Source organism: Psittacula echo (genome assembly GCF_963264785.1).
Source record: "Psittacula echo genome assembly, chromosome: 16".
NCBI lineage: Eukaryota > Metazoa > Chordata > Aves > Psittaciformes > Psittacidae > Psittacula > Psittacula echo.
In genome coordinates this window covers 4,476,563-4,490,790 of record NC_137752.1, presented here as the reverse complement: position 1 = coordinate 4,490,790, position 14,228 = coordinate 4,476,563, and the positions used below count along the sequence as shown (strand labels likewise).

The 14,228-nt window shown below is 39.1% G+C and overlaps 1 protein-coding gene across 1 annotated transcript in view; it reads right to left on the bottom strand.

Annotated features, from left to right (window-relative positions):
* The window catches only part of AK8 (adenylate kinase 8), a gene marked incomplete at both ends in the record, with an annotated part of 64,295 nt that overhangs the window by 18,593 nt on the left and 31,474 nt on the right, over positions 1-14,228 (bottom strand). Inside the window, one exon of the mRNA XM_080630358.1 lies at positions 5,929-6,070. Coding sequence (XP_080486484.1) covers positions 5,929-6,070 — 142 coding nt within the window. The remainder of the gene's footprint in view (positions 1-5,928; positions 6,071-14,228) is intronic.

Genomic DNA, 14,228 nt, shown 5'->3' with positions numbered 1-14,228 from the left:
TGCATTTGATGTTTTGCTATTTTTGGCTCAAGATACATATTAAATCCTTTCCCCAGGATAGAAAGGTTCCTATGGTACTGATACAGGACAGGTAGAATGTGCAGAAGTGATAATTTTTTATTGTAATCATCCAATCTGCTTAAGGAGTTCCTTCCATCAGTTTTGTGTAGGGCAAGAGCCTCTGTGTGTGCAGCTTTTGCACTATCTGTGGAGAATTAGTTGTCACTATTAAGTAGCCCATGGGTGTGACTGCTTAACAGAGCCTTCATGCCAGCAATTACAAGAGCAATTACACCTTTCTATGCACAGCTGTTACACATAAGGTAACTGGAGCTTCCCTGATATATTTTGCCCATTACAGAGTGCTCAGCAACTCCTCTTGCAATAGGGGCAGATCAGGAAACAAAGGTAATGAAGTTAATTAAAATCTTGTCAATGAACAGAGTAAGTCCCAAAACACTTGCATCAAAAGATAACACAATGGCTGAAATGTTGTAGCTTGGAAAAGGCTAAATGGGTAGCAATTATGGGTTAAACTGGTTCCACTCACTCAGTGAAGCTGATGGATCATTCACCAGTCCAGGTCAGAGGAAGATTCATTAAGTTTGCCTTGTAAGCACAATCTGTAATGTATTTTGTTTGGGAAGAAAAACCTTGTGATGAAGAATTCATCACCTAAACCACACTTTCCAAAATACATTTCTATTCATAAACACAGCACTGACCTCAAGAAGATCCTGCTCCTTTAGTTTCCAGTGTCTTGCCCCTTAGTTTTTACCAAACTAGTCACTCTGCCTTTCAACATGCCAGGGAGGAGGAAGAGACTATCTGAGATGGGAGCACTGATATCCAAAGTGATAATAAAAAGGCAACCAATTAGCATGAGCGAAGACAACAGTCAGTAAACCAGCAACCATATAATGGCTCTGGTAAGAGTGAGCTGCTTTCTAATCAGAAGAGACAAAAAATGAGAATGACTGAAACAGAGTTTGCCTGCCTATTATTTTTACTACACTTTCTATAAATCAAGCAAAATCCTACATAAGGCGCTTGGACTTTTCCTGCTGTTTCTCTCCGTCCCTGGTGCAGGCAAATTTAATTCTACTGATTTAGTACCTTGATTACCACATTATTTTTCTGGTGGAGTTTTTTTTTCCTCCCTGCAAATGAGGAGAAAATAAGATATAATTGTAATATTTCTTATTTGTTCCCCATCAGAGTTTTGTAGGCCATCAATTAAAAACACATCTATTATAAATACACAATATCCATCATTTAAATTAGGCCAAAGTTTTAAAACTGCCCTGTAAGATTTTTCCATGTCAGAATAATTCAATCGCTATTATGTTTCCTTGATGCAACCATTTTGGGACTTAGCTTGTTCCTTGATAGGATTTTAATTAAGTCATTTACATTTAATTTCCAACTACGTAGCTGTTACAGGAAGCAGCAAGGAAATGAAAAGCCAAAAAACACCCTGAAGACAGCCAATCTTTAACAAAAATATTTCTGATATAAAAATGAATCTGAGGAATACATATTCAGTGATAAGTATTCCAGTCCATGTCTGGTAAACTCTCATATAATGGCAGCATGGTAGGGTCACTGGGGTTCTATTAGCTCAATTAATGAGGAGTAAGATAAGGCTAACACCTAGCTCTTCAAACGGCTAAAAAATAGAGCTGATAGTAATGGAGTTATTAACCTTCGCCAGCCATTGAATTTTGCTGCTGATTCAAACTCCATTTCCTAGTTCAGGCCTCCATTAATAGGCTGTTTATTATCCCTAATCCACATTGGGATCAGCTGCAGAAATATGAAAGCCCCATGTAAAGACCAACTAGTTAAAATAAAAATATTCTTTTCCATTCTGATTTTTCCCTTTTCAACGTATTCACAGATTCTATCTTAGAAATTAGGAGCTTCGTTATCCTGTACTGTTTGAATACAGGTTCTTAATAGCATCATAAAAAAGAAGCTTTAAATATATTATGTAAAATACATATATAAAAGATGACATAATCAGGGATACAGCCACACCATTTTGAAGACCAAATAAAACACTGCTGGAAAACTTGCACCAGAGAGGCAAGTGCTGTTTATTTTCTCTATGAGGAAAGAGAAAACTATAATATTGAAAAAATGGATATTTGAGCTATTATATATATATATATATGTCGTTTGGTCAATCCTCCAGTTCATCCCTCCCCTGCCCAGCTTTGTCTGTCCACTTTTATTGTTTGTAGATTCAACTGTAATATAATTAGTCAATACTGAAATGTAAAACAATTGACCCTGGATTCAGATTAGATGGAAAAAAACAAAGGAAATGATGGGATAGGGGAACTGAGAATCCCAGGACACACTTAGCAGCAGAGCCCATCAGCACAGATGCTTTATCAGCTTGAGGAGAACTCTAACATGAACCAGGCTACAACTTTAACTACAGAGATCTTGAGTTAAAGGGTTTTTAGGCTCCTCACTGAGTCTGTACACACTCAGTTGAAATTTGTGACGCTTCGTGATTTTTCAGTATGTTTTCAATGAAAGCAACACTGTATTCTTCAATAGTCTACACACACAAGATATCCAACAAATATCACAGGATAATCCATCAGAGTATCAGCAATTATTATGAGCAATGGAGTTAAGATAAAACTAAAAAAAGGCTACGCTAACATGTATACATCCAGTGTTACCCTCAAAACCGAATGAAGTTCTGGCTGTCCCATCAAAGCAAAAGAATTTAGAGAAGGTAGAGAACAGGGAGACAGGATGATCAGAATAGTGAAATGACTTTTAGGAAAATAAAGGATAAACAGACCCAAGTTCTTTGCCTGGGTAAGAGATGACTGAACAGTCGTACACAAGCAGCTTATAAAATCAGGAGTGTTAGGAGACATGAACAGGGAATGCTTATACTTGGTTTCTCAGTATAGGAACCCAGAAAAAATACTGTGAAGTTTTTTCATATGACAGTCAGTGAAAAAGTGAAACTCCTTTCCATATGATATATGGTGGAGGCCAAAAGGACAGTGTTGAAAAAGAGACTGTAAAGTCAAGCAAAATGGACTATTAGACAGTTGTCCAGATGACCCTCTAGCTCAGGGAGTTCTTAAACTACTGATTGCCTTCAACTGGCCTGGAACCAGCACACAGCTGGTCAAAAACTAGCTGAAGCTAACAACAAGAGATATTGAACAGATGATACTGCCACTGTTGAGTCTTATTTTAACTGTAAGTTTGGGAGAGAGCAGAAGGGGTGAGAAATATTTTGGTAGATACCAAATAGAGTTTTTCAGTATATTAGAACTATCTATGGTTATACTATATATTTCTTATTGTTGCTCAAGCAACGATAATTAAGAAAGCTAAAATACCTATTCACATGCATTTGGATGTGGAACTGAATTCAGTCCTTTGCATTAGTAGTTCTGAGCTTCAGATGCCAACCTGTAATTGGATTTGGATTCCCACTTACCGTAGGCACTAAGTGGTTAATGGTGTTCTTTTACCAGATAGCTGAGAGTCCACTAATAGATTCAGCTTCTTATTTGCCCTAAAGGCTGCCACAGTTCAATGCGATTAGGATCCTGTCCACTTAAGCAGTAACTGCTTCATAGGGAGGAACACAGAAAGCAACACGTCTTCTCTGAGTACAGAAAGAGCAGTCTTTTGGTAGACAGGTTTTGTCTGATAAGGCAGGTTTTCCTCCATCAAGCTGTAAGCAAACCTTTGCTCTACTGCAAATTCTAATTTAAAGAAAACCCTGTACCTTACTTTTTCAGTGGAAAAATGAATTATTTTCCTTTTTGTTCCAGGGTAGTTCTTCGGGTGCAGTGGCTGATGCTGTATGAGTTTTTTTATTATTACATTTAAACAAACTTTATAGCCCATTTTGTTTGTTTTCAAATAACTTTATTTTCCTTCTTTTCTACCATCAATTACTAGGTTTGTTTTTCTTTCCATAAGATGGAGGAGTCAGGAGACTGATCCTGCTCAATGCTGTATAATTTAGTATTATGTGTACTAGCTTTATGAGGTGGGAGTCAGATAAAACATAGTATTTGAACACTAACCATTTATTAGCTCTAAGGAATAGATTTGTGACTTGACAAGCAGACAATAACTCTGGGTTCTGATCAGCCAAAGAGGTCTACTTCGAGTTCAAAACATAGAGTAACATACTCTTTCACAAATAATTTTGTTTACTGATGTGACTAGATTTTAATAATAAACTTGATATATATGTAAATTTATTTTAATCTAATTTCATCAACAGAGCCCTCCTAAAAATGAGACTTTGTAGATTGCTCTGTGTCTGATTTATAGATTTCTGCATCCTATTCCCAGATTGATTTCAAGGCTATAATTCTATCAGGTTTTTCTCCTGATGTCAGAAACACCACCTCTGCAGATAGTGTTTTATAACTAGCATCACAACTGAAACTGAATTACTGCCCTGCTATCCTATGCTGCAATATGTCCTCTTGTTTATAATCACCCTCTCTCCCTTATATACCTACTACTTCAGTTGCCTGGAAAATACCAGCTCCAAAATCAATCAGATAGCATGATGTCTATTTTTGTCCCTTACTTCAATCCCTGTAGAAAATTGGAGGGGCCAAATTCTTAACTCATATGGGTATGCAGAGATCTTTAAAGAAAACGAAGGCTGAGCAAACGGCTCAGTGCCTAATTTCCACACATACAATTTTATGAGTTGTTCTTCTGCACTTGATGAGGTCTTGATCCTGTAAAGGAGCACCTGGCACTCATCTGAGTATTCACAGTGCTCTCAGATACTCAGATACATGTTTACGGACTCAAGACCTACCTTCTGAATGCACATGAGGAATAACCCATGGGAAATGTTACTTAACTGTTGAGTAACATTTCAAGATTCCTTTACCCTTTTTTCATTAAATGGATTCCTGCTTAAGATATGTACTGTCCTACTTTTAATAAAGCAAGCCACTGCTGTTTTCACATACTTTCATTTTTAAAACTTGATACCATGACTGCTGCTAGCTCCCTCCCTTTTCATTCTCCTCTCTTCTCCCTCCAACTCAGTCTTACCCTTTTACATCTTTCCACTATGCCCGGTACAGCGGAGGGGACTGAGGGCAGCCACACAAAAGACACAGGAAGAGTAACTTTGCCAATTCAGACACCTATGTGGGTAATACACCTTTTCCACTATGAGTTTTGAAATAATAACTTCCTGGAAGCACAAAAGACTACAAATTTCCAATGTATGCCTTTGGAATGGCTACTGTGTCAGCCAGTGGTATGGGCTGAACCAGGAACCATTGGGAGGGGAATGGAAAAGCCTGTCAGCTTTGATGAGTACACCAGCATTTCAAAACCTCACCACCTTTGGACCAGCTGTAAAGAGGAACCCTATTTTATTTGCCTGACAGTCATAACAGTTCTCTTTTGATGCTCATTTCTCTTGTATTACATTTTTGAACACTTCATTATAGCTCAAATAAAATATAATTCTCATGTTGTTTTTAATTATTTCACAAAACCCAAATGTCTCATAATGAGCTCCTCACAATACTAATATATTTCTATGACATTATGCCAATGCTAAAGAAAGAAGATGTAGATCCCCCTCCTGCTGCAAATAAAATACATCTTCTGATATAATCCAAACTTTAATCCATTTCTTATGCTTTGCCTTTAGAGGCAACTCAAACAAATAACCAGAATAACAAACCTCTTCTCTCTCCCACAGTTTGGCCATCTGGAGGATTTGTAAGGCCAGTGCTCCATTTCCTACTCTCCAGGAGCAAGACTCCTTTTCTAGCTGAGGAAGTAATAAGTAAGATGCAACAGCCTATACAATGCCAATAAAGATCAGTATCTTTCCATAAACAAATTTTTCATTGTAACGTCGTGATTACTAAATGTATATCTTACCTGTTCGGAACAAAATGAGATTCTTGCAGTTGTTCTCCCTGCTCCACATCTCTTGGGAAGCCATGAAGCACCCATCCATTGGTCATGCAGTCTAGCGCATTTAGGCGTTCCGTCAGGATCTTCACCACAAGCTTGTCTGGGACTGCCAAGAATTCAAAAGATGATGTTTATTTTGTATGCTGAGTCTGCACTTAAGGAAGATACATGCTACTTTTTCTGGTTAGACTGCTACAGGAACTAAAACACAAAGAGTTATTCCCATTTATGATTGATAGATTTTGGAGAGAGGAGTTACTGTTGACTTTTGCATCTTTACAGTGCTACCATGGAACCCCCAAACTCGTAAAGAACTGCAGGACCAAAGCAAAGTATTTGGTTAAAACTGATGCCTACATAATTCTGCAATGTAGTTTTTCCTCTCAGCCCTACTGGGTTGCTGTCACCGTGAAGTGTGTGACACAATCTTATCAAAATGCAAAAATAATGACCTGACTTGTGAAAAAGAAACCCTAAAACAGGAAAGAAATTTCTGTAGCATTCTGTATTTAACTTCACAGATGACAATGGCTCTGCCACAGCAGGCTGGGTGCAATAATTCTTCCATTTGCCCAAAGGCTTGAAGCTTTTACAACTGAAAATAGATTTCTGAAATGTATTTCAAGTAGTGTAATTACTGCATTGATGGCTCCTAATTTTAGAGATACAAGTTTTCTTTCCTCTATTATTATTATTCTTCAGGGCAAGAGAGATCATCAGCAAGATGCTGACTGGGGTTACAATTACTATGCAGCTTTTAAAACTCTATTTAATGGGACATAATGGTAAGGAGGTATCCTGCACATTTTCACTGAAATATTTCAATCAGACACTTAAACTTCTGTCTCTTGTAATTTTATTTTATTTTTTTTACAGAAGAATTAAATGTTCAGGCTTACCAAGAATGACTATAAAATTTCCAAGGACTCTTGCAATGTGTTTGGCTTAGTGTTAAATAACCCCAAAGAAAGGTCAGCAAAATCATCTCAAGCTACTTCCCAAACAAGCAGACTAAACAATTTTCAAGCAGCAACGAGAGTCCCTTCTCTTTATTTGTACAGTATGTCTTATACACTGTTGCCTCTACTGGAAACAAGTGATAAAAAATGCTACATAAATCCACATCATGGAATGTTGATGTTTTGATACTCACTCTGCCATCACATCTGCATACAAAAATACAACAACAATTGCTTGTAGGAGAGTAAAAGTGTCAGATTTCTAACAATGCAATTCGCTTTAGGACTAGCTGACAGGAATGTGCCTGTATTTTAGTAGACTATATTATTAGCAGTGCACATTTATACCCTGAGCACAAGCAGGTTTTAAACCACAATAATAGAATCCACTTGCTTCCTGAAATTTAACATTTCCTAATGACTTACACCTCTACCATGAAATTCATTACTTCTCCTTTAAATAATCAAATTACTGAGTTTACAGAATTGCACTCAGGATTCAACGTACCAGCAAAAAGGGAGGAAAACCACAGGGAATTAATTAGAAAACAGATTAGTGTATTAATTGAGGATATCTACTTCACATGATAAAAAAAACAGGTTAAGGGGAGTAATATTATCCATGTGCTGAAAGAAAAAAGGGATGGAATAAAACCAGACACATGACAGAGAGCAAAATGACAATGCAAAACTAGGCATTCCATTAAAAATAAGATTCGTAAAATTAACTATACAATAGCGCAGGAGCAGGCAGAAGCGTTATTAGACAGATGATACTTATCTAAGACCTGAGCTGCAGGCAGGCATAGAGGGGGTAACAGGAGAATTTCAGTGGCAGAATTACAGGGCAGTTGTTCTCCCCACCCTCCAGGTTACAAGAACTAATTCAAATCCAAGACATCCTAGTAGGAAAAAAGAAAACAAAATCCCACCTTCTCTTTCCCCAAGATGTATTCCATACAAAGACCAGTGCAATATTCCTGTACTCCTGAATCTCTGGCTGCAGCACTAAACTTTCTGTATTGCTGCATGCTATTTTATCATGATTGCTACTGGAATCATTAACATGGATTTACAAGAATGCCAAATTACATGTTTGGTTTGGGTTGTTTGGGTTTTGTTTTTTGGTTTGTTTTTTTTTTTTTCTGGAAACATTTTCAGAATGCTTAAAACAGTTTTGCAACGGATTGGAATAAACCCTACAAACCCTGAGTGAAACTGCACTAAAGTGGGATTCTGCCAGAGCCGACATCCCTGTGAGCTGAACAGGGAATCAGAGGCAGAGGCTGAAAGCCCCAGGAATGGCACAGAGAAATAACGGGGTAGGCTGGGCTGTTAAGCTTCCAGCAGATCATAGGAGATTCTCCAGTTCCAGGGACAAAATTGCTTCAATCCTGCATATGTGAAGTAGAAACATTACAGCCTACAAGAAAATTAAAAAGGAATTGTGATGGGAACCAGGCAGCATCTCCTCTACATGATCACTTCCCACAGGCCTTCTGTGAATCCTTATGATCAAAATCCTCCAGTTTGGTCACTATTTTTGAGCAAAACTGAAGCAATCACAAGAGGGGAAGAAAACAATCAAGATGAAGTGGCAATGAATTAGTAGTTTATCTAATGACATGTCAGGTCTGGGGTATCTTGAGTAACACTGGGGATGTGTTCTAACCCTGACACTCTGCTAATTTCAGCGATGACTGACTAGAAGATACCAGCAATACACTTTAGATTGTACGCTCATCTACATATATACATCACCAAATAATATAGATGCTTACATATTTTCTGTGTCTCCCTCTAAAGCTTGATGGTGAGAAATAAAACATAAACAAGTCAGACAGCAAGCTCTGCTCTCCTCTTGATTAGCAAACATACCTATCACTTCAACACAATAGGGGAACATAGCTTGTTGGCTGTTCAATGGCATTACAAAGTACATCAGCTGCCCTTGAACAGGAATAGTCACACTTAAAACAGCTGCATTAAAACTGTAAAACATCTTCCACAGACCAGAGGGGGATAAAAAAAAAGAAGCAAAAAGGAAGAAAGAAATCAGTATTATTCTTATTTTGCTGCAGTACAGACAGAGTAGGTAATGAAAAACTCTGCAGTATGGTATTCCTTTTCACTCATGTGGAACTGTGTCTTGAATGTAAGGCAAATTAATAACCTGTAATTGGAGGGGCACACAGTCTGTAAGTAACTAGCCAGAGGTCTCCTGGCCTTAAGCACACGACCCAGTGGGCTATATAGCAAAGTAAAATTCAGAGCTTTTCTGATGAGACAGTCAATCTACATGTTTTAAGTAGATTATGAAGCACAAGAGCTTTGAATAATCAATTCCTTTTCAACATAAGCTTGTGTGAGTTTCCAACTCTGAAAGTTGGGGGAATGAGACTCTAGAGAGATTTTACTTTATCATTAGAGAAGTCCAAAGATAAGTTTTTTGTAAAAATTACGATGTGCTACAAAGAGATATCCAGATTAGGTAACGTGGAAGCACATCTCTATTAAGGCAAGAAATGAAGGTGCAGGAGTAAAATTCACCCCTCAGACATAATGCTGCAGAGCTACTGAGCTACAGTGATGCCTTGTGCTGACAGCACCGTAGAGAACTGTGGACCACGGTCATGGTGAACCTCAGAAATGGTATATGTGGCAGAATGGGGCCAGCTCCATATAGAAATGCAATTCATTCACACATACATCCTTGCCTAACATGAATAACACACACCAAACCTCCTTTATCTCCTGGTCTGTCTCTACCATGTTAATGGTCTAGACTACACAGCTGAATTAGCAGCTGTGGACCTAAGAAGTGATCTAATCAATTCACGGCTATGATCAGGCAGGGGACAGGCAACAGAGGCTTAAAGTGCTGCTGTTCATGCTGGAACTGCTGCGTGGACACATAGAGATTTTCTATCTCCAGGGCTGTCAATCATCAGACCATTTAAAAAATAAATTTACTTCCCAGAGCTTCAAAGGTTTTCACCGGTAGAAGGTACCCCTTAGGAAAAGCAATTCCTCATGAAACTCATAGGAGTGTGGCCCATTAGATCTTACCCAACCGATAGATCTGCAGGACTAATAGAAAACCGTATCAGGAAATCAGTTACAAAATCATGCCATCTGCTCCAGACAAAAGTAACAGAACGTTAAAGACACATACTTGGGAGATTACAGGGCACTATTCTCCAATAGCTTCAGTGCTGTCAGTGCTCCAAGCTATACGATTATCATATTTAAATTGATTCCTCCTCCATATATCACCCCTTAAAACAGACTTCTGAAGGGCACTGACTCACTTCTCCAAACCTATAAAAGCTCAATTTTAAGTCCAGCATAAATGCATCTGCATTTGCAGCTTTGTGCTGCAAAAAGTTTCAGGTCCTTTAGACAATATTGTCCATTTATCCTTTACCTTTCTCTTGAAGAATTTTTTTAAGCTAGGTCTGCAGACTTTCAGAGTTAATTCAGATGCCTGAGGCTTGATTCCAGAACTTGACAGTTAACATCTTGCCCTGAGTATAAACTACCGCCAAAGGCTACTTTCCTGGATTGTCCTGTCAATCCTAAATTTAGCAAAGCGTGAGATTTGCTTATTTTATTGCTCTATAAACTCTGGGTTACTCACAACAGGTCATTTTATTTAGGTCTTTTAGAGAAGTATTCTATTTTCTCATCCACATTAAGGTCCTCAGAGACGGTAACAATTATCAATCGGTTTTTAATGTGTTGGAGAATGATTCAGCAGTGATTTACTATCCCATAGGTCGATCGATATTTGAATCTAACCCTGCCAACACGCCAGATTCGTGACCACGGGCTGCTGTCCCGTTCCACAGCGCACAGCCTCCTGTAGGCAATAAACCCTCACCCCCGTAACTCTCGCTTTGCGGGGCACAGGCCGGTTTATACCCCGAAGCACGGAGGTGCGGGGGAGCCCCGCCCGGCCAGCCCAGCTCCCTTGTTCTCTACCGCCACCTGCCGGGGGCGGCGGGCAGCGCGGGGCGGCGGCACCCGGTACCGAGGCTTTGAACGGCCCGAAACCTCGGCATGATTTATTCACGGACACGATTTAAGTTCTCTGTAAGCACCGTAAGTAAGACCCCGCGCCCCTCGCTGGCACTCTGGGTCCCGAGGCCAGCGCAGAGCCGGCAGGTGAAGAGGCGGCGTGGAAAACCCCCCCAGTAACGTGGGCAAATTTACATTGAGATGTAATGCCACTAATTTTACATCTACAGCACTGCCGAGAATGGGTCCCTACAGGAACCGAAATGATTATTTTAATACACTAAAATAATAGTATGGTAAAATATTTTGTTTCTACATTTTATATTTTTGTCTTCCAATATAACCAGAACTTGTGATAACAGTGATAAGATTACAAAAAAGAATAAATTTGGTCTGATAACGTGGTGAAACCCATCTTGGCATTCCCCATGTGGTGAGAAGGGAGGGTGATGAGGGGTTTGTTGTCCTCAGTAGCAAGGCCTGGGGCCAGGACATGCTCTGGATCCCCAGTACTGGAAGTCTCCCCTTGCTGCTCCTCCTGACACCTACCAGCCACATTAATAGGACATTCAAATATGTAAAGTGACACCCAAGAGTTATTAAATGTTTTGCTTGTCATTTAAAAAGTCCGTTTCATGCAGGAGCCTGATTCTGTGCATATGACACCCAAAGTAGAGCCAAAGCCATGGTGAGCATTCGAGACCTTTTAACTTTCAACCTGTTATACCCCCTTCCTCACACAAACCACCAGATCTCAGCAGCACTGTATAGTACAATGGGTGCCCAATATTGGACTATTGAGACTCCAGTAAAGTAACAGTGAATAGAGCTGCAAAACCAGAAGACTGGCAAAATCTATATAAGGAGGACAACACCCACTGGCTGACTTCTTATCACAATTGCTCCAGGAAACAACTGCACTAGACTCTTCAACAAAATCACATCAATTTTGTCTGCTCTGGCTTCCAGGGCTGGCTTTTGGAGGTGTGAGGTTTTTTGCTGTTTTGTTTTTACTCTTAAATGGGATGGCCCATTTAAGGCTTTAAAAATGGCTTTGTAGACTGAGCCTCCCAAGAGTTGCTTCAGCCTTGAATATCTGCCAGCCAGACATGCCAATCTTGATTGTTGTACGGTGTGTAAATAAAAATATATTCTAGATTTTCAAATAAAGGAAAAGGGGATCTAATTTATCGTATTTAGTGATTCAACATACACAGAAAAGTAAAATTCAGGAAAGAAGATGACAACTTACTCCCTCTCTGCCTTCATGTAAAACTTCCTGTTCTACAACCTTGCATCTTTTATTAAAACAGGAAAAAAATTAAATTTTATTTTGTTCTCTTGACCACCAATTTTCTCCTAGTAGGAAAAGAGGCTGCTACCTATTTTCCATAAGAAAACCTTTGTAGCAGTCCCAGAGGAAAAGTCAAAAGTTTGACTTGAAAAACGGAGCTACTTCAAAAGCATTGTCAAACAGAGGTGAAGGTTTCTTAAAAATCATAAATTATAGTGCATTCATAAATATCTCTATAACTTTACACAGTATATTTGTGATTGAGGTGTACATATAGCTGAACATATAGCATCATTATAAAACTAACTTAAATAAAGCAGAAAATCAATTTGTTTATTAGCTACTGTTTGGGCTCTGTGTGTGTGTGTGCATGTGTGTGAAAAATGAAAGAAAAATGGAGAGTTTTTTCAATAATAAAAAGGGAGTTGCACTGCAGGGCCCCTAAAGCTTGTGAAAAATTAAACTCGACGGATTCAAACTGTCCTATTTCCACTTCAAAAGAGAAGAGGCACTGAGCTCTTCCCAACTTATCTTCAAACGCCCAGCACCCTAGAAAGTTTCTTTAAAAAAAATAAAGTCTCTAGTTCCCCCAAGCACTGTACCCGTTACTGGAGCTGCTGTCTCTCCCTCTTCTAATTATACCCATGTGAGTCTATTAATCAACTTGTAAATTATTTAGAGAGCCATGCGCTGTCTTCAGCTAGTACAAACACACTGCATGCAAAGACTTGCTGAAAACCAATGGAGCTCCCAAAGGGTCTCTCTCCAATGTTCAGACAGCTTGCAGCTCACCAGTACAGCGCTGTTAAAAACAAGAAATAACACTAAGCTTACCTCCTCAGATATAAAGATTTACTCAGCCTTTCAACTCTGAAACTCTTTGCAAGTTTTTAACAAAGACGAAGCTGCTCTATTGTCAAACCTGCACTTCACACTGAGTGATGAGAATATTAATTTGATGTAAAAGAACCCAACAACCCCAAGTGCTTTCAGTGAGACTGTGATCACAATCACCAGGGGACCCCAACTTTCAGAGGCTCCACCAAAAAGCACCCCTTTAAAACCATTCCAATTTAAAATAATGGGGAAAAATAATCTACATTTGTACAGTAATAGTTTTTATTAGAAAATAGGAGAAATTAGGGAATTCCAGATTTTACCTCCTACATACAAGCTGCCATTGGGGACCACTTCAGATATTACTACTTAAAAAATAGAAAAAGAAAGGGGAAAAAACAACACAGATTGTGTGTGTTCAGCTCTAACAGGCTGCAAGCAGTGCAATGTTCTCTGTCTTCCACGAATCAGCTCTCTTTACCACCTGAATCTTCATTTTGGTGGAAAAAACAATTACCCAAACTAATAGCAGTTCTCCCAGCTGAAAAGCAGAATCTTACTGGTTTGGAAGTGGATTTTTTTTTCCTCCCCCCTGCTCTTCATGCTGTTTTCCTGTCATCTCATTTTTCTTGGCTCCATTTATTGCAGCCTTGCAAACAGGTATATTAATTAGTGATCACTCCGTGCTATTGCACCATGAGAACACAGCAAATTGAACAGTGGCATGCAAATTCCTTTTCAACTGACTGATGACCAGTCCTATTTTTGTGATGCCCCCAACACCAAAAAGCTTCTGCTTCTATTTTCATTAATCAAATGCAAACATCTCAAGGGGCAAACACCAGGGATATTATGGGGGATATACTTTCTGCTTTTTTTAACTCTCTCAGGGTATCAAATTCTGACAGACACCTTTAAAATGGTGAACAGAGATCCTGCAAATGGAACCTTAAATTAATGCGTGCCTATGCTTTCAACGAGACAGGTAGAGAAGGCGAGCTAGCCCTCCTCAGAACTACAGCAACCCGGGGACATGAATCCTGCATCAATGTCTTCATCATGACCATGAGGTCTATGACAAGCTATCTACATATTCATCATTTGTCCATAGCCTGAATTACTAGAAGGGGAGGACCAGGTTCCTCACAGCATTT